Consider the following 27,289-nt stretch of genomic DNA (forward strand, 5'->3'; position numbering starts at 1 on the left):
AAATACAGCACAAACAGCATGCATCAGAACATCTTCAAATGAGAGCTTGCTGGTGTATCTTTATTTTTATTTTAATGAAAATGAAGAGTAGTGGAAAAAGCATCATGCTCTGACTAGACTCAGTATGCCAAGGCTTTGTCTTTTTTGTTTTATATATATATATATATATATATATAAATTTTTTTAAAAAAAATTATTTTTATTTTTTTACAATAAACCAACATTATTTCTTTCTTTACACAATAGTGGGGAAAAACTTTTCACATGCCCAATGTTACTTTAACAGAAAAATATAATAATCAAATATACAAAGAGTACTCCCAGTTAAAAAGCAAAAAATCATAGAAACTGTACAATTTTAAAAAGTGAATTATCACAACTGCTTCCTAAGACTGTATCCTAAACAAATATGCAGGATGAAAATTAAGAGAGCTATTGTTCTGTAACAAAGCTAATCAAATCCTTGTTTTCTATTCCAATAAACAGTTTTCTTAAATGAATGCCTATTCCACTAATTATAAACGGGTTGGGTTTTATTAATGTTCTACTTGATTAATAAAGCACAAACTCACAAATTATAGGTAATATTGCTGTCATTTCCCTGGGGGATGTGCTAGGATTTTGTATGCGTGTATTTGAGAGAGTTAGAGTCAGGGTTACTGTGATGTGGATTTTTTTTCTTTTTCTTTTTAGCTTTTTCATAACAACTGCAAGTAAAGTGTGCCTTGTTTTGCTCCTGAACTAGATTTATAAACTGGATGCTTTGCTAAAATTCAGCTTGGCCACGATCCAATTCAAAACTGTTAGATAAAGCTCATGGGAAATGTTAATTTCTATGAAATCAAAGGCAAAACTCCTCTTGACTTCAGTAGAGCCAGGGTTTCACTTTAAGCAGTGGGCTTTAGGCAACTATGTTTAGGCAACCAGTGGGAATGAAACTTTTGCTCTCAGAATTTGCCATGTGGTGGGAGGATGGCAAGTCATAGCATTGTTACTTCAGTGTTGCTACTCCAGACTGCAGCAAGTCTAGTACCTACAGCCTTTATGAAGATGCTTCCAGCCTAATGGTCTCTCTCTTTCTGTGGCATACCTGGAAAATGTAGGGGTGTTTAGCATGCCCCAGCCCTCTCACTAGATCTTAGCAGTGATGAGTGGGCTTCTCTTAGTCCTTGGCTTAATTTCAATCTTTCTTCACTTTTCCTATTAGATTCTTGGCAATTAAAGTTTCAAATGAACAAATAGCATCTGTAAATTGGATTTTTTTTATTAAGGCAATGGCCAGTGTCATTATTAAATATTCACTGTTCACTCGTAAACTCCTACAAGTCAGATGCTAGCCCAAATTTCAATATCGGACAATTGTTTTTTGCGATGATCTGGCTGCTTTACAAAATATTGAGACCAGAAGTTTATAGTATTCTATCCCCTACGGCAGATGTTTTGTTGGAACAGGCCCAAGGTGAGCCCTTTCTTAAATGGAATCAAAATACACACACCAAAGCCCTAGGCTACTAGATGTGCTGATGAATTGTGGCAGCAATGAAGTCTGGGCAAGAGGTGCAGTTAAGGTGTATGCATGCAGGAAAATGATTGCAAAGTTATTTGGATTAAGTGAACTGTTACCAAAGGCATAAGGAAGTACTCGGCCTGAAAAATAAGCGACGCTTCCCATTCTGAGATTCCAGATTGTATCAGGTAGTTTGGAATCGCCTTTGGAGTGGAAAGACATGACATTGCAATTTAACTCAATGGGAAAGAAACACACTTTTTGCTGGTATGTCCAGTCTCTATTATGATTATAGGAAATAGAATTCTTTTTGCCAAATGTTTATGAGGATTAGTTGTCAACACTTCCTACACAAACTGAATTCCTTCGGATGGCTCTGAATAGGGAAAACCAGCAAATCTGATGACCTTTTAATGCTATGCAATGGTCTTTAGACAGCTAGAAGGTGAATCCTGCTTTCAAGGTCATAGTGACTTCCTGACTTTATGGAAAAATTCTACAATATTTATTAAAGATTAAACCAATAGGGTTTAAAATTCAACTCTCCTAGGTACTCTCAGTCTAAACAATGCCTCTTTCTGTAGTTTAAGCCATCCTATACTATCAAATTAACAAACAACTATATTCTGATCTACAAGCCTACAGAAATAGTACAATTCTGTGCTCAGTTTAGCATGCCCCAGCCCTCTCTCTAGATCTCAGCAGTGATGAGTGGGCTTCTCTTAGCCCTTGGCTTAATTTCAATCTTTCTTCACTTTTCATAGGGATTTTCTATACGTATGAGCTAGATAAACTCTTGAACATGAGGGCCAGTATTTTAGCTCAATATTTAGGTACTTCTGAATCAATAGGTGTCAACCATATGTTATTAACCTGAAACATGATTAAATATTTATGAAGGAATTGGCTTAAAAAAAAGTGGATTTTAGCATGTTAAACAAAAGTTGTAACATTTTGGAAAAGGCTCATGTGGTGCTTTATAAAAGCTGGATGAACTGAGGACTGTTGACCTTATTTGTTGGGGGGTCAATGGGACAGTAAGAACTTTTGAGGCTATCGATAAATCGCAGTACAAGGACCTGAACCCCAAAGGTACTCAGCAGTCAGTACCAACAGAGTCCCTGCAGTATGAGGCCATTCTATTTGGCAATGGGAAGGTGACATACATGATGTACCAGGTCTGAATCACTGGGAGGCGTATTTGGATGTAGCTACATGTGTTTTTAGAAAGCTGCTGCATGCTGTTTCCACAGTAAATCTAATTCAAACACTTGCAGATATTGTTCAAACAGATTTCATCTCCCCTGATCTGCAATTCTGTGTTAGCTGAAGTAATAAAAGAATCCTGTTAAATCTAAATTATCAAATGAAAAAGGCAATTTTCTCATTCATACCCCATTAGTTTTTTTAGTTATTGCTAGGAAAGCTCTAAAATGCTTATGCTATAAAATAAACATGTGGCTTAATGTACAGTATGTGTACTTAAGAGGATGATGGCATCTGCAGTAACTGCTTTGCACTGCCGTGGTAATGGGGTATACAAATTAAGCAAGAACATGTACCAAGAAGAGCATACAAAAATATATGTAAGAAGTAACACGTCTGGTGCTTTTTGAAATAACTCTTTAATTGCTAAGAAGAAATCACCAAATATCAATGCCTACAACACAAAATTAAGACATGGTAATTGATTCCAATAGGTGACTTTACCCCTGTTCTAGCAAAACTCTGCAATGTTATTTTTAACTCTTCATTGAATAGAAATCTATAAAAGACCCTAAAATTAAAACCACTGATATGTTTTGCAATGATGAAATCAAACTTTTAACCTGGCACATATTACAAGCATACAACATTTTCAGGTAATTTTAGAAAAAATATAAACAAACTACAGACACAGGGGTAAAATTTTCAAAAGCACCTCAGTACTATTTTCAAAAGGGAATTAGACTGTTAAAAACCTAAACCTCATTCAAAGATACTCTTGGAAATAGGAGTCCATTTGAAAATTTTACCCGTAATTCTTTCATTCAAATAAGCAAAGTGTTATCTATCAGCAGTTTTCATTCCCTTTAAAAGAATGAATCAACCAAAAATATGGATGTGCTTAAGCAGCAATTACAAACAAAACCATTTACAGACATATTTTAGCATCACTGCGGCAGTAGGGGTAGGGATTTAGAACACAAGAATCTTGGACATTCTACCCCCACGTTTCTTCATCCCATAGTAATTGGCTAAAATATGTATCACTTTGAATGGGAGAAAAAACAGAAACATTGCAAAAAAAAATGGAACCAATGTCTGGATAGAGACAAACTCAACGTGAATCATACTGTGTAGATTGAAAACTGTTGCTTCAGCCACGAATGCCTTGGAGGCATTTACAGAAATAACTCTTCTGGCCTAAACAGACTGGCATAGCACTGGTTTAGAAGGAAAAAATAATGCAAAAATACAACGAAAAGAGCTTAAATGTCCTCCCCAGTAGTCCTGTAAAATCAACAAACTGTTTCTCTAAAAATTCGGAGCATTCACCGGGCTGCTAACAGGGGCCTATAACGCAGTTCTTGAGCTTAGGGCTTTTCCTCTCATTTTTGGCTAGGTCAACGGTGCACAATAAGAATTGCTTTGCTCTTTATAACTTGGGTTCCCATTAATGTGACCAGCTTGTTCTCCTCGGATGCACTAACTGTGCAGGCCTATTTACTCAGTGCTAAGATTTTCTTCCATTCATTGCAAAATTGAAAAGTAAACAACAGTTAAGAAAACATTTGCTTGCCAAAGCCCAGCATGAAGAGGTGCCAGCTCTTTATACAGGAGGCTGGACTTGTGTTTACTAACACCCTCAGCATTGTTTCATGCTCTTGTTTGACACTGTGTGTGAATAATCACAATCCTTTTCAGGTCCCCTACTCTTCTGATTCAGTCTTTGAGAAGTTACAAAAAATAACAGAACACTGTTTTCTGAGACTATATTGACTGCACTAATTACCCACAATACTGTATATTTGCTATTAAGAACATGAATGTGTGCTTTCAAAGTGTGAAATTCAGAGCTCCGAGGATGTGAAACGATTTTGATAGAATGTTCTGTCACTTAATCCGAGGCTTCAATGTATCTTTTTTTTTTTAGTTTAAGAAAACCAAAATACAGAATACACATTTTAACTGTTGAACTTTTACTGGCTAAAGAAATTTGTAAGGACCCTATTACTATGTGGTTACAATAGAAGATACACAGTTAATGTCAGGTCATGGTTTCCAACAACATTCACATGGACTGAGGATAAGTAAATGAGGGATGGATCTTCAGGGAACCTCAAGGAGACTGAATTGCTCATTGTGGAAGTGCCTTGAGTATTGCATTCACTTCCTCTGCAACCGCTGTCAATGCAAACTCAAACTGCTCCTGTGGAGAGAATAAATACACCCTCTGAATAATAAAACAGAACATTTCCAAGAAGCCTGCTGCCCTATTCTGCTGTTACACATCCTTAAGATGTTATTAAAGAAATATGAATATGCAGGACAAACTATCCATTCCAGTGGAAAAGAAAATAAATGTTGAGGGATTACTGATGCAATATGCTACATCTGACAGGACACTGCTACTCAGAACCACTGATAGGAAAAACAAGAAGTACTTGCTTTTATAGCTGGCTATTCACAGACAATGCCACATTTACAATTGCTTGGCCAAAAGGTCCAGGAACAGTTGACAAGCAGCTATTTCTATCCAATGCAGAGATGAAACTTGTCATCTGTGCATGACTGACACATGAGGCCAGGTCGCCTCTGGAAAATAGGTGTCTGTTGCTCCTTTAAAACAGCATTTCCATCTGACATCATGACACCAACTAGATTAAGTCTCACCACTCATATATCTATATCTATAGATATCTAGATATCTATAGATATATATAGCGCTCTCTCTCTCTCTCTCTATATATATATATGTATATATATATATATAGAGAGAGAGAGAGAACTATGATTACTGAAACTACTTTTTCTGCACCCTGTATCTGGCATAAATGATCAAATATCAGAGAATATTAGGTAACTTTCTGGTCATTTACAAACTACGCATGTATTTGAAAGGATCTTTTCAGTGCTATTAAGTGTAAAAACTTAACTAACTAGCCGCTTCTGTATTGGCTGTTGTTGGAAACTTGCCTTCCAAGTATTAACGGGTGCCTATACACATGCTCTGATGCATTCTAATTAGAACAGTTTAGCATAGCCACAGTGTCATGTGTATAAGCCCCTGCAGGTTTAAAAATAGCTGCTGGGGCACTTTAACTAAAGCTCATCGAATGAGCTTTAGTTAAAGTATCCCAAGCCCACATGAGGGCTTAATACACATGAAGCAGCCATGTTTTAATTGGAGAGGCTCTCCAGGAACTACTCTAATTAAACCCCACCCCAGCACATGTATAGGCACCCAATGTGAGCTGGTCTTGAGGGACTGCCTGAGAATACAAGCAAAAGTGGTAAGTCTGCAGGTATGGTAAGTCTGCAGGCACAGGTATGTACACTTGCTTTATAAAAGCACATACCTGACATAGTCCTGCACTATTAATTTAATAGCTTATTTTACATTTTTGTATACAACTGTTTTTGTACCCATACACTTAGACAGGTGCCGGAAAAATGTCACAAAAACTGCACTATTTCAGGCCACGATCCTTAGAGTTACCTTGAGTATTGCTCTTTGGAAGGGACAACAGACTGGAAAGAAAGAGGGGAAGGCAAGAGAAAGAACACTGGAAGAACATGGAGACCAAATGGTCCAGGAGCTCAGGATACTGGGAAGGACTGAAGTGTCAAATATCAGTTGGAACCCTTAATGCCAATGGCTCCATTTACTAGCATGATGTCTGCCTCAAGGGATGAAGTAAGTCCCAAGAACACTATACATCTTTTAGTTTTACAGATGCGGTGGCCTGGGGTCACTGAATACAGTCAGCCACAGACACCTAAAGGTGAATACCGAACTAAGGCTATGTAACTGCTTCTCGTCTCCCATGATACTCCACCCCAGATGTACCTTGCAGTGCAAAGCAGAATGGAAGACCAGAAGGAGTCATAGATATGCAACTACTATTTCAGGCTCCCATCAAAATGTTGGTTTTACTTTCTCCAATTCATATGTTGACCTAATATGTTTCAAGGTGTCTTTAGATGAAACCCTCTTGTGTCAACATGAGGAGCATGACAGATACCATTCCTGGTTAGGAACAGAAAAGAGAAATCAGGATATGATCTCAGTCAGATATCATGAGTAGCGTGATCATCTCAGCAACATCTTTAGCCAGACCAGCCCATCGTTGTCTGCTAATTTTGTAGCAAAAATCTGTCCTTTTCAGAGCGTGATGGTTCATCCTCACCAGTACCCTGTAAGTAGCTCTATACAAACTGGAGGCGAGTGTTGTATTGGGGTTAAAACAAAGCCTGGAACAGAAAGTGACCATTCAAGAGAACCAGGCACAATGACCTGAAATGCCTGGCTAAATGCACAAGAGTGGCAGAAAGGCAAGAGGGAAGCAAGAATGGTCATTCAGATGGTTGTGCCATTTCAGAATGAAGATAATGAGACCTGTACATGCCAGATATGTGCCACTCTGCATAAGAGAAGGATACCCACTGTACCCTAGAATATGAGTACAAAAGTAGGCTTGGAACCAAAACAGTCAGCCTCAGCTGGAAGTAAAAGCAGCTAGGTTACCAATAGGAGCTGCAGGTTAGAGCTGTCCTGAGATTGGCAATATGGGCAGTGTGCTCACAGCTTTTTGACTGGAGCGTGTTGCTCTTGCACTAGCAATCAAACGCAAATCGTACAGCTGCTCCTCCTTGTTTGCCAGAGTACAGAGAACATAACAGCAGAATAGGCTGATCTGAGCAAGCATGGGGCTGACAGTAATCTAGCCAAGTTTCAGAGATGATCAGATATCTCTTCCGAGATGTAGGCAGTAAGCTGGAAGAGAGGAGGCTGCTGTCTCATAATTATACAGCCACCAGAATGCTCTTTGTATAATTTTACCAGTTAAATAAGTTCAGGGCTTACAAGCTGAAGTTCTGGTTCCAGAGGTGCAAATACATTTAAGAACACAATTCAACCATTTACAAATATGTCCTAAAAAGGTCATTGGTTCTTTGTGTGCAATGTGATAAAAGTGAACGCCTGTCTAAACTAAAAAACAAAGCAAAAAAAAGGTACAACTTCCTCTTCCAACCAACAAGAACAGGGCAAAACTTTATCATGAGCATCGTTCCACCGACTCCGTGCAAAAACGTTATTGGAAGAGAACCTCAGAAACAAGCTAATGTTAAAACCTAACTGTGCCATATATGGTCTCTGAAAGAGTTCAACGGAGCAACTCCATGTTATATCAGCTGAAGATTTGAATTGGAAGGCAAATTGTCTTACAAAACATATTCCTTAGAATCTAGGTTCACAGTCAACTCTAAAATATTCCATTGAAAAGGGTGGCACAGAAAGACACACACGCACACATGCACACATGCGCGCGCACACACACGAGGGGCTGGGTTTCTTTGGTATGGGGTGGTTTTTTACCACCTCTCCCTTCTGCATCCTACCCCTCTAGCCTAGGACTTTGCTTAATAAGAGAAGTTGAAGCCACCTACTTTTGCCTGCCTCATACAGGTGCAACAGTATAACTGAGGATGGAGGGGAAGGGGCCCGGGGCAGGAGCCCCAGGCACCGCTTTTGGGTGAGAAGGGGCCTGGGGCAGGAGCCCCAGGCACCGCTTTTGGGTGAGAATATGCTGCCACAATCAGCAAGACAGCAGCTAGAAGTGCCCCTGGCATGGAGCTGCCCTGTTACACCTCTGTATAGATGTGGTGTATTAGGCTATATTTATGTCTTCTCTTGAAGTGCAAAAAAAGTTATTATGGAGTGGCTGATTGTGTCACTTCCCCTGATGTCATCACTGAGCTTTATAAAGAGAAACACCACCTGATTACCACCTCTCACATCTTTTTCCTACAACTAAATCTAGATTACATAAACTTTAATCTTAGCCATTTAAGGGGACCCAGTGAGTTGGGTAGACGTGTGTTATGGCTCAGTCCATTAGGGACTGGAGTAGAGAAGAACTTGAACATTCATTTCAAGCTGGACAGAAATTGTGCTACTTAGGTCTATCTTTTCTACAGAAACAAAGTAAATCCTTGTGTTTAGAAAAAGACGACTCAGTATTTAGCTCCAATTCCCAATAAAACCTGAAAAGAAAATCAATCCTGATTATGGATCGTGTATGAGGCACCAAAGATCTCTGACACAATAATACAGCTTTCAGGAAGAAAGACATAGTAGGGGGCAAAGAGAATGAAGTAAGAATTGTTCTGACCTCAGACAGTACATTTGCTCATTTTTTTCTCTTTTAAATTACCCCACATGTAGCAACTCTGTTTTATGATTCCCCCTCCAAAAACCCCCAAAACTCCTGTATTGTGCCTATCAAAAATGCAGACTGTAGTTAAAATTTCATTATCATTTGTTATATTTGGTGCTTTTGAATAAAAAATGATTGCTCCTAGCAGGCAAAATGTTGCTAACAAATTGTTCACATGGTTATTGAAAATATGGAGTGCTGCCTGCTGGAAACACAAGACATTGCTGAAGGAACCCAGTGTTTATTTTGCCTAGGGACTTCCTGTAATTGGCATTTCTAACCTGACTTTTAATCCATTGTTTTAAATTACTTGAAGAACCTAATATTCCTCATTTGTATTCAGTTGGGAAAGCACATGGGTTTCTTTAAATCCATCCAAAAAAATTCTCTAGGGACTGAACACTGCTAGCATGTAGGCAGATATTGGTAATTTGCAATACAATAGCTTGAATCAGTGATTTGGATGTTTTTGGAAAGATAGTGGTGATGATGGAAGGAAAGGGAAGAAAGAAGCAAAATCCTGAGTCAGTTTTTCCATTTTCAAATAATGCATCAGATTAATTTTATTTCTGAATTTCTCCAAATAAACGTTTAGAAGGGGGAATGCGTCTCCTTCAATGACATAGCTAAATTTGTTATCTAACCTAGAGTCCATTTTCTTACTCTTTAGTTAAGGAACTGTGTGTTATGTTGCTGGGTGCAATGAGCTATAATCTAGGTGACCTTAAAGTAGGGCAACAGCCAGGGTTAAACAAATATGCCATGCAAGGCAGGCAGGTTTGTGGACAGAAAGCATAAGAGTTTACACTTTCTCAAACACTAAATATTTGCTATACTGATTGCTGTAGTTCTCTTTTCATTTCAAAATCATTATCAAAGGAGACTTTGTGAAATCTTACACCTTGCTTGCAGATAAAGATTGGCCAGCTTTGACTCTTATTATTATTTTCCCTCAGCTTAATAAAATGCTACCAACCCTCCCCCTCCCCCTCCCACCAGTTTTTCCAACTTAACTGGGGATTAAAAATGAAGGGAGGGATTGGGAGGACTCATTGCTTTCCTAAGAAAAGTTATGAAACCATATCTACCCTGAAGTCGCTTTCACTTACCAAACATTTCAGATGGTCACATCACTACCTGTTTAACCAGGGCAGGCTGCCACATCATTATTCTGGTTGTCCACATCACCTGCTCTAGGAATCTGAGACAACCACCCACCCTTTCCCCGATGTCTGACTACATAACCAGCAGACACCTGTTTGTGTGGTCTCTCTCCCTATCATAAATGAGATTCTTGAACGTTACGCTGCAGCTCCTAACAACTGACGAGTGAGCATAACCTAAAATCTCTTCCCATCCTTCACTGGTGTTACAATAGCCAGAGCACAAAGATGAACTTGAACTTTGAGATGCATGTAAACAAATATTATTTGTTTTTAGAAATTCTTGACTGTGTTGACATGGGTGGCAAAATATACATTGTAGAAATTACCAAAAATATTATCCTCAGTAATTATATAACTTTTTTGCACATCAAGAAAGAGGCAAATATGCTGCTTACAGATGCACCCCCGCCCCCAGTGCTTTACTTTCAGCTCGGTGCACCCCCATGCCAAGCACAGCGTATGCCCAGAAGAGGCACTGCGTTAGTTTGACCCGGCTCGTTCAACATCCGTATAGACTGCACACTTCAGCGGGATTTTTTGGTGCTTTTATCTAATAGCTGATTGAAACAACTATTAGATAAAAGTGCCAAAAAGCCCTGCTGAAGCGCACAGTCTATACAGCTGCTGGGGAACTGGGTCAAACTAATGCTTTTCCTCTTCCGGTAAAGCACTGTTTTTTTCTCCCCCTACATCTGCCAGCAGCCATAAGGCTTAACATACCACACCTTTAAGGAAGACAGACAAGGGAAGTGTGTGGTTTCACTTACCATACGTGCAATATATACAATTTTAGAAATGGGTTTGTACACTGTTATTTCTTTTTAAAGAAAGATACTTGACTTGGTTTCCTTCTGATCTAATTTCTATTAGCCTTTTTTTCCAGCAAAAAACCTGAATGCAACAGTTAAGTTCTTTAATTATTTGGAGGCTTTTGGTTTTAATAATGCATGCATCATTAACTGCAAATACTGTACGAAAATAGTCCATCCTTGAGGATCAGAATGAGAACATTTTTTTAAGCATATGTTTTTTGTAGACTGTAGATTGTTGTCTTGACTGTCCTTCATATACGATAATCAAGATAGATATTGGAGATGTTGCAAGAAACACCATGCTAGTAGCCTAGATAAATCTTCAGCATAAATAAACTGCAGTTGGTAGAAGGCCAAACAGAGTAATCAGCTAGCGACCTGTGTTAAATTAGGTCATACCCTCTCGCTTCTGTCATGAAAACAACTACAGTCAAAGACCTTTAATGTATTTAAAATCCCAGTAGATTTATTGACAGTACCTTTGTCTGGACCATGCCTGGTCTCTGGTCCCTCAAGTGTTCCAGGGTAGCAGCAATATCAATCTCTTTAGCACCTGCAACAAACCACAAATTGGGCTGAGTTCACAGCAGAAGATAATCCATGCTGCATCTGTCAATCTCCTGCTATCAGGTTCCCTTTGGGCTCACAGTCCAATTGAAAATTATTATATCCACCCCTCAGCAGAATTGGCAGCCAGCTGCAATTTTTGTGTTCATATAGAAAAATAAGGGGAAGGAGCATCTTTGTTTAGCATCAATTCAACAAAAAACCTGAGAAAAACAAATCCTTAAGAAAGGCTTATATTAACAGTGTAGGGCATATCTGTTAGGAATTGAAAACTCATCTTGGTAGACTTGCAAGCTGCCCCAGTGCTAGCACCGCTTGTAATTAAGTTTCTGCAGAATCAGGGCCCTAAACTTTTACCATTATTAATTCCAGGCGTTTAAAGAAGCATTCACTGCAAATCAAACGCGATGCAGCCATTTTAAGCCTTCAAGGCCAATTGCAGTGAAGTTGGCACAGATATAAATAGCAGAGGCATCTCTCTCAAAACAGACTGTCTCAGAATTCAACAGCACCTTTTCAAGAATATTCACGCACAGAACACCAAGGAAAGGCAACGGACAACAGAGGGCTTAACGTGGTTTTATTTTGAAAAAAAAAAAACAAAAATCTTAAAAAAAACAAATCCCCAAGGCTATCAGCAAATTGATTTGTAAAGACCTCCTTGAAAATGCACATTTCTTAATCTGTATCAGCCATAGACTTTGGATCACACCATGGGCTTATAACTCAGAGTGCACAAGGGGAAAATCACCTAGGTTTCACATACTGCAGGAAGATTTATAAGGAAGCTATTTGAAGATAAAATGACAGGTTTTATTTTAAAGGCAAAACAGAAAGCTCTTGTCAATGAAGTGAAACAGAAGACACTTCTCAACTGCCTGAAGCACAATAAAATATCACACCTCAACCATAGCTGATGCATTGGGAATTTACATATCCACCCATCTTTGCTGCCCCAAACCATATAAACATTGGTTCTCAGAATCTGCCATTACTTGTAGAACAGAAGCACCTTTGCAACAAGACACATATTTCATTGTAGTGGTTTAAACATTTTTTAAAAAGAAATTAAATTTTAAAATTGACATTCTGCCTGTCCCTTCATGCTTGCTTAGTTTTATAGTTTTCAAAGTTTTATGATTACATTCCTTTGGAACAGAGTTAATCCAAATTTACGTGCTTTTCAAAACCATATCCATATTTTTTTTTGGTTGAAGTGCTGGTAGTCACTATGCCTAGGAATATTGTACAGTAACGAACTGTGGGGAGGGAGGCTCAGGCACTATATAAAGGTCAGGCTGCCTTTGTTACCTTCCTTTGAAAATGTCAGCATCAGGCAAAAGTTGATTTTGAATATTTTCCCTTTTTTAATGAACTCCAACTTTTTCAAATCTCATAATCAACAGTCAGAAGAATCATAAAGTGCATTAAATGAGGCATTTAGCTCCTTTCTTTTCATGGTGCACATCACAGAACCGACGTGGTGAGCACTTGCACTTACTGTTTTATCATCACGCAGGTGCTAGCGTGCACAACACCTGATAAGATTACTATGATTCAGCAAGATTCAGCACTTGATAAGATTACCCTGATTACTGTGATTCAGCACATGCTTAATTTTGAGCATGTGAATAGTTCTTTTGGACTAGCAAGCCTAAGGTTCAAGGGTTTTGCTAAATCCTGGGATGATGTAAGGGCTTGGATCGTCAGACTTTTTAGGTAGGCTTCAGCATGTGCATCATTACTAAGCACAAAATAAGTTTACTGACTAAAGACAGAAGATAATGAGGTAGAATCAGACAGATCTCCCCTCACCCCCCCCAATATATTCACTCACATTCTGGCTCTCAGACACACACCCAGCTTCTAGTCAAGCTTCTGTTCTAATAAGCAAGGGACGGAGAGCAGGGAGAGAGAGAGAGAGATTGTTTTATTACTTGCATTTTTTTAAAGGTTTGCATACTGCTCTGATACCTTGTGCCTAGAGACACTGATCAACTGAATATCATATTGTAAAGATAGGCAGCCGTTTTGAAGGCAAAATATCTTGGAGCAAGAAAATTCACAGCAGAAGACAATGGCAAAGAGTAACATTAGTGTAATGTAGTATCTCCCATCATGACCAATCCTTCCCTCCACCAAGCACACTGCCACACATTTCACAGCTAGGTTCTTACTATGGCTAAAACAACTGAGGTTTAATAAAGAAATAACGAGATATATTTAAACTCTTCTGTGACAAGGACTTTTACTATTAAAAACTATTAGGTGGTTGTTATCTAACTGAAGCTCAGTTCTGCTATGCACGTCAGTTGGGTGGGAAAGCCTACCAGTGACAGCAAGAGAGAAAGGGGGTGGTTTTCAAAGGCAAAAATGTAAGTTAAGCACCCAAGATGCACTGACAGTCAATGCATTGACAGTCAATGACAGTTCACCGCTTAATCCTTTGGCCATATCCTTCCTCATTACATTAGTGGCCTGTATGACATATTCAGGGTCATCGTCATCACACCGAGGCATCCTCTTTCCAGCTAGAAACACAGGACAGTGGCCTAACATACAACACTTGTTATCAGGAGATACACAAAGCTCTTGGGTCAGTGGCAATACAAGATATCGCCTCTGACCCAAGAGCTTTGTGTACATCTTTCTCAGAACAACATAGCTACAGTATAGATCCTTTCTTCATCAGGAAGCAATCCAAAGGGATTTACATACCGTGCCCCTGCTATGGAAGGATTTTTGGAAAAGACACTGAATTACATTGGGGGAAAGGGAATTGAAGTGCTAGAGCAAAACCCTGAGAGAGATGGTAACTGATGTCATTACTTTGCTGAAAGGCTTTTAAAGATGACTTCTGAAGGCCTCGTGCACACGAAGGTGCTGAAAGGCAGAATCAGACCTATACAGGCTTGAACTTATGGTTCTAAAAATACCAAAGTATTATAAATGTTCTGCTGCTAAACCCTACCCTACAATGATATAGGGAGAAAGCAGATTGCTATCTGTTCTTGCAATGTATATCCTATAGGAAAGGGTTAAAAGTACTGGGCTCATATGGTGTACAGAAACTGGAAAGAAGAAAGTGAAACGTGCCAAGAAAGCAAGGGGTTTTTTTTGGTTTATGCTTTCTACCAACAGCTATTCCTCTGTCGTTACAGTTCTACTGGCTTCCAGAAATAAGTTGTGCACAAAGGTATAAAGAATGGTTTTTTCACCTCTGACTACATTAGACCTCGTAGTCAAGATCTTACAGAAAATAAATTTGGTATCTGCTTAGCCCTACATACCCTTCTAATAAGAGATTTCTTTGCTTGTTTTAAATGTATGTAAGAATATAATTTACTGTGAGATGGAGCAGCTACTCTCGTAGCAGCAGTAATGTGAAATATGAATTTGTAAAGCATTTTTTTCAGAATATGCATTTGCAGTAATTCACCAGGGGCCAGATTCTGCCAACCTGCTTCTAACTGAGTAGGAGCAGAGACCTGGCAGTCTTGCTGAGCTCCACAGGCCCATGCACACCACATAAAGTACTACTCACTGTGAGTAAAGGAGGAAATCCAGCCCTTAGTAATTAACCATAACATTTCTAAATGCTCAAAACAGTTCCAGAGAATGCACAGCAATCCACATCAGAAACATGAGCAGAGAAAACTGAGAGAAGACAAGAGAAGGTGAAGCTGAATTAGATTTTGCCCCAAGGAGAGAAGCAGTTTCTGAAGTTTAGGGTCATCCCTTCTCCAACCTCTCCTCCTCCCCTGGGCAGCAGCATAGGAAGCATGCTGGCATTTAGCAGCTGGTGCTCCTGATTAGCAGCCCCCATGGGGTTTAAACACTGGCCTGCAGACAGATAAACTGGTAGAGCCACCACACTGCTCTGTCAGAGAAAAACACATGCGACATTCACATGGTCTTTTTTAATATAATAAATAACTCTGAACTAACCACATTCTACTACAACACGCTCTCTGAGGTTACTAGCACCAACTCCCAATATTTAAATAGGCTATTAAGATTACCATTATTACTGTAGTAACTAAAGGCCTGCATGTTCCACAAAGCTTCATGTGAGTGCCTAAGATCTAGTTTCTGACACATTGTCATGTCTTGCTATGGGCATTTGCAGAGTTTATTTGGTGAAGGCCATTTAGGAGATTTTACTTCTATGCAGAAGCCTTACACCCAACTTAAAGGCAAGTCTCTTAATGTCTTCACTGGGAACAGGAATGGGCCCAATGTTTTCACTGGTCTAATCATTTACATGACCTATTAAAAGGAGCTTTCTGCTGGAGACATTTTGCAGATATATTGGCAAATGCTCTAGAAAATAAAGATATTATACTTGTTTAAAAGGCTGTGAGCTTGTTTGTTGTGAACATTAAGCAATGGGCTAGTTGTTTATGTACTGAGCTGAGATTCTGGCTAGTTCAGTCCAATTCCCGGCTTAGACACAGATTTACCACTTGCCTTCAGGTAAATCATTAAATAGGGTGCTGTGTCTCAGATTATCACCTGTAAAATGGAACAATACTTCCCTATCTTGCAGGTGTTATAGAGATAAATCCAATAATGACTGAGAGGTGCTCAGACAGTACAGGGATAAGGACTAGCAAATACCTAGAATAAATACTCCATATTTCTCTTTAAAGAGCTTTTTCTCCTTTTTCAGCTCTGCTTTTACCTGTTCTTGTTCATGTAGTGATCACAAAAGACATGGGAGTTGCATTGTGGGGTTGCAAATGTGGGATCATTAGGACTTCCATTATATCCTTAAGAAGAAGGATATGAGCTGTGTGGGAAATAAGCACTTATCCCAATAGAAAAAATGGAATACTAAAGAAAATACAGAAAATGACCTGTCAAGTGCATTTCTTTTGTACTATTTAAGGTGCTCAATTTCATTTCTACTTTAATTCATCTTTTTATATTTACTATATTTTATAGATTTTGTATTAGGCCTTGAAGGGCAGAGAGTTTTGCTAGGTCAGATTAAAAGCCAGCTTGTTAAAATCTCTAAGGAAATGGTCCTGAAAAGTCCCTAATACTGTTCTTTCAAGTGATGTTCCTAGAAGCTGAAAAGTCCAATTAATATTTGCAAGATGCTGCTGATTGGCAGCCTTTTAGCCTCAAGAGTCATGAACTATGCTTTATTCACAGCTGTCAGGCACATCATGGAAGAATCATTCCCAGAGAAGCATGCTTTAATATTATGAAATAGCAAAAACTACACATGAAAAACTATTAAGGACAGAGATATTGAGTCAGCAAGGACAATCCAGATGTCTGATCACGGTGTTACATTTCAGCAGAACACAAGAATGTTTCATATTTTGGTGATGATCGCATAATTCAGATCGGGAAAAGTGCTATCAAGAAGGTTTTCCACAGTCAAACCAAGCTAATGATTGTCACAACCCAATTAAATTGTGCCCATGTCACTGAGCAAGAGATACCATTCAAATCATCCTCATTTTGACGATTAAGGGTTAAAAGACATCCCTGCCAAAAATTCCTTGAAACAAAACGCGGCCAGAGTACTGTAGATAATTGGTCAGCTGAAATAAAATGCTAGGGGAAACTATATATAATTGGTCAAAGATAAACGTAAGCTCACACGTAGCACACACGTAACAGGTAGAGAAACCTAACCCACTACCTTGTAACTTGAGGAGACAAAGAGCTGCCACCTGCCAAAAATTAAAGATTCCATATAACGGTTCACCATTGGATATTCCTGTAAAACACCTCTGCCTATAAATAGTTTAACGGTTTCCGCCCAAATCGGAGAGCTCTGGGGATCTCACAGGAAACACCTGTGCTTGTCACCAGAGAATTGGGAAATTGATCAATTCCCAATCAATCACCCCGTCAGCATAAAATATTGATGTAGAAAGTCTTGCAAGCTCAACCGTTCGTTCCGGCGCCACGTCCGTCATTATCTCGTTGTAACCTGACTGTGTGCGTGTACTCGACTCTGTAACCGAAGTTATACGCGTATACTCAACTCTATAACCGAAGCTGTAACGGAACAAAGGCTCGCCTGCGTCGTCCATCACTATCTAGGCGACGTAAGTAAACAAACTCCTGTAACCTACACGCGTCTGTGCCTGGTTAATTCCACTCCATCCATCAATTGCCCGCCTGCCGAGCTCTAAATCTAAACACTCCGGTGTGAGTCAGGCGGCTGCCGGCGGGTGCTCTGATTCATGACAATGATCACTCTGGTTTACATCATTTTTATTCTTCCCCCATATGATGTATATAAGAGGTATGTCTAAAGAACACTCCCCCAACCTAGCTCTAAACAAATGGCAGTACAAGGAAACAGTATTGTGTAAAATAAATATTTAAATCGAGCAGTACACAATACTAACAGTTCTAAAAGTGCAGAGATACAGGACTGCATTAAAGGTGCCAATACCTAAGCTAGCTTGAGAATGAGCTGAAATAGTTCTACGCTGCACCACAGCATGCAGTGTAGACCTATTCACGCATACGCTGCAGATTCTCAGTGCCCCTAGATGTCTCATATGCAACTTGCAAACTCTTTAGTTCCCCACAGACAACTTCTACAACAATGTTTGTGCGTTGTGAGACTACTTGCACAATGTTTGTGTGTTGTGGGACTACTTGCATGAGCAGAGTTACTTTGGTGGACAAGTGTTTGCTAGATCAGGTATTTAATGTTAAACAATTGACTTTACCATGTGAGAAAAGGCCATGATTGAGAAGTGTGTGGTTTCACTTGCCTCTTCCCAGATCATTCTTGTTGAGGTTGCACCAACAATAACAACTAACAAATAACTACATAACTGAGACAAATTTTCATAGCGAAGATCCAGCATAGAGATGAGACGAATAAATACTCTCTTGCCATGTTGTGTCTAACAAGCTGTGAGCGCCTTCCCTTCTGCTGCTTTTTGTCCTTTTAGGCAATTCTGAAGTAAATGGCAAAAGTGAAAAACAAACATGGTATCTAAATAAAAAGCACTTCAGTCAAGGACAATGCAGGGCTGAGCCTAAGGAACAGAGGCCTAGCCTCCTGGTCCACAGATAGCCCATGCAGACTCTCACTTTTAAGGGGATTCCTTGTTGGAAAATAGTGTAGAAGAACCACAAGTGACCATAAAGGGCCCTGTAGGATGAAAATGGGCTCCTTTCAGGGGTGGAACAGGGGATGGGGGGTACACTGGTCCATTTGCACCCCCTTTTGATTCCTGATCCACCCAAAGTTTAAAACCAACTGCTTGGCAATGACAGCACCATTTCTGGTTCTGAGGAAGTCAACTGACTTCATGGCTTATTATGATCGACCCCATCCCTTCTAAACCCTTCATTCCCCAGGTGTTAATGGCTCTCTCCTTTCTAATGGACGTGGTGTTCCATTGATCAAGCTTTGTTCTGCAATTCTGCTGCCTGTTACATTGCTCCTGGTAACGGAGCTCCTGTTTCACAGCCCTGCAGATTGTTTTGAACTCATTACAGCGAAATTATATTTCTTTTTGCTTCACTCTTAAACTGAATAATACAGCCATAAGCCCCTAGCATACTAGTAAAGCTTCTAGTTTATTCTTAACTGGAGGAAAATATTTTTTGTTTTATATGGGATGATGCAGCTCACCATCTGCACCCCCCCCTTTTCACAATTTGAGATCTGCCCACGGCTCTTTTTGTGCTTCACCGTGCATTGCCCCCAATGCAAACAAAACAAAAACACTGGTAAACAATGTCTGGAACAAAACAACATTTTAACTGAAGGTAACAGATAGAAACTGCACAGATTTCACCATTCCCGATTAGCATGTATGCAGCTGGCTGGGGCTTTAAGTGCCGCAGTTCTGTTACTGGCTGGGAGGGTCACTTGACACCATCTCATAACAGAAAAACCTCAGCAGAGAAGAAGGGAAGCTGCAGGACTTTGCAGGAAAATAAGATCTCTACAGTTAATAAGGAAGCTAATATATTCAGACTGGCACTTTCACTGAAAGCCTATTACCAGACCGAGGTGAATGAAGTGAATTTCACTGCGTACGTCTGGGGATGAGGTAGGAATAAAAAGTTGAACCTATGGTCCATGGTCACTTTTTCAACCCACAGCTCAATAATTTTTACTCAAATTCTGTTATTAACACCCAAATCACCTAGGTATATAAACAAAAAAATGCTTATATATTTTTAAATCAGCATTCACCTGTACTCTCTTTAAAAAGTAACAGACAAAGTAAAAACATGCACATAGAGAAAAGAACATTTAAGCAGTGTTGTGGCAGGAAGTAGATAAGATATTCAGAAATTTCACACACACAATATTTACTACTAAATATGTTATCATATACACAATTATTTTGCATTACCATTAAAATGTAAGAGATGTATGTTGCATATATAAATGTTACAATTTTCTGAGTTTATTGTCATGCATCTCAAGGGACATTAAAGGTATCTAGGAATGCTCCATCTGCATATCCCATGTACAATGCAGAAAAAATGTCTTAAATTACAACAATTTCAACAGTCTTGTACAGCTTGTGATTCAGTATTGGCATGTCAATTTTTAAGCCAACATCCTTTGTCACTGCAGAAAAATTACTAACTTGAGAGATACATTTTTGTTGATTCTGCATCAACTACTTGAGCAAGCTACTATGCACAGGCTACTGACAGCATGAAAATGCAGAAGCCAGTAATCTGTACCTGGATATAAATGGGTGCAAATTTAAGGACAAACCCCCATTTCCAGGAGAGGGAGGGAAGGAGAGAATGACAGAGCTATACAGCTTTGGACAACTGTGTTTCATTTTACAATGGGATGCTCCTACTGATATCCCTTGATGCTGATGATGCTCAGCTTCTTAAGGAAATGCAGCCTTAATACTGCATATTAAGTAGGAGACAGAGTATTATGAAACATCCCATAATACAACCCCTACAAGGAAGTTTCAGGACAGAGATACATATAACTCTTCAGTTTTGCCCATTGCTCCATTAGATATACAAGCATGCATAAGAACAGAACCTGATAATGACAGGTATAAGTGTAAGTTATAGATTGGGTACTATTACCTTAGATTTTCCATGGTATATCTGCTCTCACACAATACTGAGCAATCCCTGACTTCTAGTAATGGTGCCAGAAACTGTAGGCTAGTGCACCTACAACTGCTGAATAATAGAATCATGGAATGATAAGAAACCAGGGTTGGAAGGGACCTCAGGAGGTCATCTAGTCTAGCCCAACCCCATGATCAAAGCAAGACCATTCCTAACTAGATCATTCCAGCCATGGCTTTGTCTAGCCGGGCCTTAAAAACGTCCAAGGATGGAGATTCCACCACCTCCATAGGTAACTTGTTCCAGTGCTTCACTGCCTTCCTAGTGAAAAAGGGTTTTTCCTAATTTCTAATCTAAACTTCCCTTGCTGCAACTTGAGACCATTGCTCCTTGTTCTGCCATTTGCCACCACTGAGAACAGCACAGCTCCATCCTCATTGGAACCCCACTTCAGGTAGTTAAAGGCTGCTATTAAATCCTCCCTCGGTCTTCTCTTCTGCAAACTAAATGGTTGTTGGTAGAAGTGGAAAAACAAACCGAAAATGGTGCTTTACTTTAAACTTGGCGTGCCCCTGCACCAAGCCCAGTGCACATCCAGAAAAGGCAATGTATTAGTTGGACCTGGCTCACCCAAAGTCTTTGGCATTTTTATCTAACAGCTGATTAAAACAGCTATTAGATAAAAATGGAAAAGAGCCTTGTTGAAGCACCTGATCTTTACAGACGCACCATAGCCAGGTCAAACTAACACGCCGTTTCTTCCAGTAAAGCGTATTTCCCCTCTCCCCACCCATGTGTCAGCAGCCCAGTTCCTACAGACTCTCCACGTAAGTCAGGTGCCTCATCCCCCTAACCATTTTCATTGCCTTCTGTTGGACTCTCTCCAACTTGTCCACATCTTTTCTATAGTGGGATAAACTGGACGCAGTACTCCAGATGTAGCCTCACAAGTGCAGAATAGAGGGGAATAATTACTTCCCTCCATCTGCTGGCAATGCTCCTACTAACACAGTTCAGTAGGCATGTCTAAACCAGACACTAAATGTGCAGTAAATTAATTCTACTGTGCATTAGCACATCATGGTGAAAACTGTGCTATTGTGCTAACGCACAGCAGAATTAGTCTACTGAGCACTCGTGTCACTTAAAAGGCATGCGCTAGCGCTATTGCACAGTAGTGCCAGTTACTGCGCTTTTAGTTAGTACCTGCTATTACAGATACTAAACTTAATGAGCAGGAACCATGGCGCATTAATACACGTATAGATGTTCCCACTAACACTGTTAGCCCTCTTAGCAACAAGGGCACATTGTTGGCTCATACTCAGCTTACTGTCCACTGTAATCCATGGGTCTTTTTTCTGCAGAGCTGCTGCTTAGCCAGTTGGTCCAAGCCTGTAGCAGTGCATGGAATTCGTCCGTCCTAAGTGCAGGACTTTGCACTTGTTCTGGTTGAACCTCATGGCATTCCTTTTGGCCCAATCCTCCAATTTCTCTAGGTCTCTCTCAATCCTAGCTCTACCCTTCAGCATATCTACTATTCCCCCCCACCAACTTGGTATTATCCACAGATTTCCTGAGGGTACACTCCATCCCATCTTCCAGATTGTTATTGAATATATTGAACAGATCCAGATCTTCCAGATCATTAATGAATATATTGAACAAAACCAGCCCCAGGACCAACCCCTGGGGTACTCCTCCACTTGATACTGGTTGCCAACTCAACATTGAGCCATTGATTACTATCCATTAAGCTCAATGATCCAGCCAGCTTTCTGCGCACCTTACAGTCAATTCATCTAACCCATACTTCCTTAGCTTGTTTACAAGAATACTGTGGGAGACTGTATCAAAAGCCTTGCTAAAGTAAAGGTAAATCACATCCATTGTTTCCCTGCATCCACAGAGCCAGTCATCTCATCATAAGGTTGGTCAGGCATGACATGCCCTTGGTGAATCCATGCTGACTGTTCCTGATCACTTTCTTCTCCTCCAAGTGCTTAGAAATGGATTCTGTGAGAACTAGCTCCATGATTTTTCTGGGGACTGAGGTGAGGCTGACTGGTCTGTAGTTCCCTGGATCCTCCTTCTTCTCATCTTCTTGCCCTTCTCCAGTTGTTCATGACCTCCCCTGATCACCAAGTTGTCACAGATAATGGCCAGTGGCTCTGCAATCATATCAGCCAATTACCTTAGCATCTTTGGATGTACTGTATCCGGACCCATGGACTTGTATGCATCCATGTATCAAGTATTACACTGGCATAAGGCTAACATGCTCAGTTAACAATCGCACTTCTGGAAATGTCGCCCGTGTGTCTTAATTTGCTCAGGGAATCCTAGAGTTACTTGGAGCCCCCTACTAGAATTTGCATATGCACATTAATTAGACACAAAAGGGGCACGGAAGCAGCTGGTCCACAAAGAACGTTCACATTGCAAAAGTTACATTTATTTTATCTTGATTTTATGTTGCAAGTAGGCTTGCTAGTGGTAGTGCCTCTTCTAGTTACTTCCCAGACTGAATTGAGTAAAATTTGCTGTAATTCTGGACAAATTCTTTAATAGAATTTAGCTATAATAAAACAGAATTGGTCCAGCTATAAGTCACAATGTAATTGTTTCAGTTGTTTGGTAATTACACTTTAGTGCCATAATATACATTGTATCTTAAAACTGCCAGAAGAATACCATCTGGTCAAATTAAGCACTTCTCTTGAAATCTATCTATAGATTGACTGCATGAGATTAACTGCAAAAAAGTAGTTCTTCACTTGGCATTTGCCTCATTTTCCAAACATTTGCCCAGCTGCTTCTTGAATGCATAGAGCACCATTTCTATGCCTGACTTTTTCACTTTTTATATTCTAACCTACCCTTTGCGTTAAGAAATGCTTCCAAATTCCTTATATGCTTGTCTCTTCCTCAGCTTTAGTCCATGACCCCTTGTTTTCAAATTAGTTACTACCTCAAGCTGCTTACTGACATCAATACATTCCTTTCACGATCTTCTAAAGCTCTATGCAGACCCCCCCCTCGTGTTCCTTTTCCCAAGATATAGTCCATGTCTGATCAATCTTTCTTCACAATTCACGTGCCCCAAACTGAATAATTCGGATTGCTTTCTACCATGTTTTCAGTCCCAACACCTTCTAATAAAATCACCAGAAATGCACAGAATTTTCAAAAAATAGGGTCTTCTCAGATCAACTTCTGAAAATCTATACTCTTCCAGTCTCTTTCTGTGTCTCTCTTTTTTTTTTTTTTAAAGGCGTTGGGGGGAGGAAGACATCACATGGATAACTTGTTTGCTTTTTATTTATAACCTCTATACATCATGAAGGAAACCATCTGCAAAATCAGCCCACAATACATGCTTGAGGTATTTTATCAAGCAACGATACTTTTCAGTAGGCTCTAATTCATTTTAGAATAGATACTTGCTGAAATGTTCAAGCTTTCCATGGATTTGTGTTTTAATTTTTACTAATTGATTACTCTCTGTGCTAATCAGCTACTAAAAGTGTTTATCCATGTAGTTCTACTCATCAGAACCTGTTGTTGAAAAGGGAAGAATTTAAACTATCAAAATGTGCTTTTAAGTAGTTAGTTCTAAATAGTAAAAGTTCCCCATTATTGCAGGCTCTACCATTAAAATTTTGACCTAAATGTCCACTATGCACTTTTCCTTGTGGTTTGGGGCACAGCTCCTGTTGTGGTCAATTATCTGGTGGGAATATCTGCAACAACAAGTAATATTGTTTAATTGCGTTTCCTGGGTAACTCATTACCAGTTATATTACATAAAAGCTACTCACTTGCAGGACCGCCCTTGTTAATATATAATATGTTTACATAGATCCAAGGAACTGCCATCATAAAAGGCTGCAGAAACATGCCCAGCATTACATGACTGCTATTATTACCAACAGTTTAGGACTGGCTGGTAGAGAACACAGAAATGAGAAGGAAAATGTAGCCTCTTGCTTTAGTGACCATATTTCCCTGCTCCTCTCCTTCCCCTCAATTGCTAATTTAAATCTGATACAAACCTCAAAGCTTACCAATGTAATGACTGCAAACCTACAAGATAAAAACAGCTATGTTTTTCCCTAGGAATTCCATTTCTTTCTAATCCCACTTCATACCCCTGAAATACTAAATAAGGTAGGCAGTCAAACTGGCAGCCTGTGAGCTGGTGACCCTGGGCTCTCACCCAGCTGCTGCCCCTGGGTTCCCACCCAGCTACCATGCTCTACAGAGTTATATTTTTACAATGAAACCTGGCTTTTAGAACCATATGTTCTTTCATTTACCTGGATACAAATCCAGAACATTTTTACTGATTCCCACCTTTACAGAAGTGTAGCTGGAAAACAGAATTTGGTGCAATGATTATACAAAATGTCCGGAGGAGAGAGGGTAGATTCCACTGCTGTACACAAATCCTCTGGCCAAGATGACCCAAGGGAAGACTTTCAAGTAGGGGACATCCAGATGAGTACCAATGCCCTGAGGCACTTGAAGTGGGACAGTAAACCTGAGGCAATTTGGGGTGAACTCAGGTGTCTTTATGGGAACACCAGAAGCCTGGGCAACAAACAGGATGAACTGGCACTCCTTCTGGCAGATGAGGATTTTGACCTCATTGGGCCGACAGAGACCTGGTGGAATGATACATATGACTGGGCAGTAGACATTGAGGGCTATAGGCTCAATAGGAAGGATTGGGTTGGGAAGAAGGGAGGAGGTGTGGCCCTCTATGTGAAAGAGCAGTACCCCTCCCTGCAGGTCACATCTGATTGCAGAGAGAGGTCCCTTGAGACCCACTGGGTCAAGATACAAGGGGGTTCAGGAGAGGGGGACCCGATGGTAGGAGTATACTATAGACCTCCCTACCAAGAAGGGGAGAGCAATCAGGCATTCTCCAGAGAAGTGACTGAGGCAGTCAGGACTAAAACCTGATTGTCATGGGTGACTCAACTAGCCTGACATCTGCTGGGAAGACCATTCAGCCAGCTCCAGCAGATCAACCAACTTCCTGGCAGCTATCAACGATCTGTTCTTGACAGAGGCTGTGGAAGGACTAACTAGGGGTAAAGCTTCTCTGGACTTAGTGTTGACCAAAGGGGAAGCCATGGTAGGTGACCTGAAGATTGGAGGTACTCTGGACAACAGTGACCACAACCTAATTAGGTTCACCATCCACCAAATGGCTGGAACAGTGCTACTGCTTACCCACCACCAAATTTCCAGACCTGTGGAGCCCTGTGGGCTGAATCTGACTGGTGGGTTGGGGGTTGAGCATCTCTGCTCTATACAGTTCAAATAATTATCCATGACATCCCTACCTTCCAGTTCTAGAAAGCAAAATGCGAAGTTTCATAACAGAATCTCTTTACTTGCTTCTTTTTGCTGTGCTAGAAATGCTCCAGTAATAGTTTACTGTATTTCAGAACTAAGGGCTGGTGCTATCCACAAGAAACAGGAATACCCTAGCAGATTACTTTATCTAAATAAATTACTGGTACCCAGCCCTGTGGAAAGAGCTCAACAAATTCTCACTCAGCTTGTTAGTGTCAGTATATGAATGAGGAATGTTAACATTCATGCAAGGTGATGGCTTCCAAAATGCATCCTTAGTTAAAGAAAATTGTAACAAGCAATTGCTAATTTGCAAAAAAAAAAAAAAGACATATCATTTTCTACTCTTTTTCAAACACTGAAAGTGCACTAAGGTTTCAAAAGGGACCTCTAATCTTTTCACTCAAGACCAAAGCTTGCACTAAACTATGCATCAGGGAAATATGAAAATATTAAAATTATTCCATGCCTTCTGTAATACCCTTAAAAAGCCAGCCTCACTGAAATGGAATGTCCTTATTTAGAAGTGACAAGCCTTATAGCTTTCTTTAAGGACAGGTCCTATATCATGTGAATTTTACTCTCTGCTTCAATGGAGGCAGGATCTGGCCTTTGTTATGATACTGCTTTGCATAAGGAATATATTTTAATAAACAATTATAGCAGTGAACTGGCAAATAACAGCCCTAACATTGCTGAAGCAATTAAATATAAAAGTACACTCTAAATTTAACCTTTTCACTGATTCCATGGTACAGGATTCACTCACGCATTTAGCTGCAATTGGTTTGTAACTGTAGAGCATAAAACCACAAGGAAGAAATCACTTGTGTTGAAAATCTGGTGTGGAACAGATATACCTTCATCATCTATCGTAACTCATCCAAATTTATATCATTAGATTATTTAACATAGTTAATGCCTCTTACATTACACAGATACAGACACTATAGTTCTTATAAGAGGATATAGTAATTCATTAAGAGCCCAGCCCAACAGGAAATCCTTGATGATGCACAAAGCCAAAGGGACTCCAAAATGCATTCTGAAGTTGTTTGAATAACAATGGCAAGTGAGGGACTGGAAAACGTTTATTCAGCATTGTGCTTCTAACTGCATCATGAAGTCTTTTCATATGCCCTCTCTTCCACTCAAACAGAAAAAGCAGGAGGGAAACCTTGAGATGTATGACCAAAATATTTTGCTATAATCAGTATTAACTTTAATACTTTTGCAACTTCTGCTATGATAAATATTAAGCCTGTGACCAGAACTGAAGCACGATAGAATTTTTAGATGTGAGGTGGGCTAGATTGACTTATCTAGCTAAATGCTAACTTTGTGAAGTTGTATCATTTATTCAGGGAATGCAAATGTCTTGCCAAATTGTTT

At 39.8% G+C, this 27,289-nt stretch overlaps 1 protein-coding gene across 1 annotated transcript in view; it reads right to left on the reverse strand.

The window, feature by feature from the left end:
* Positions 1–256: 256 nt before the first annotated feature.
* Positions 257–27,289, reverse strand: part of PTPRN2 (protein tyrosine phosphatase, receptor type N2) — a 636,077-nt gene continuing 609,044 nt past the window's right edge. The window contains exons 20-21 of the mRNA XM_025197792.1: positions 11,389–11,462; positions 257–4,919 (exon numbers count right to left, since the gene is read on the reverse strand). Coding sequence (XP_025053577.1) covers positions 4,848–4,919; positions 11,389–11,462 — 146 coding nt within the window. The 3' untranslated portion in view covers positions 257–4,847. The remainder of the gene's footprint in view (positions 4,920–11,388; positions 11,463–27,289) is intronic.

Source organism: Alligator sinensis, unplaced genomic scaffold (assembly GCF_000455745.1).
Source record: "Alligator sinensis unplaced genomic scaffold, ASM45574v1 scaffold601_1, whole genome shotgun sequence".
NCBI lineage: Eukaryota > Metazoa > Chordata > Crocodylia > Alligatoridae > Alligator > Alligator sinensis.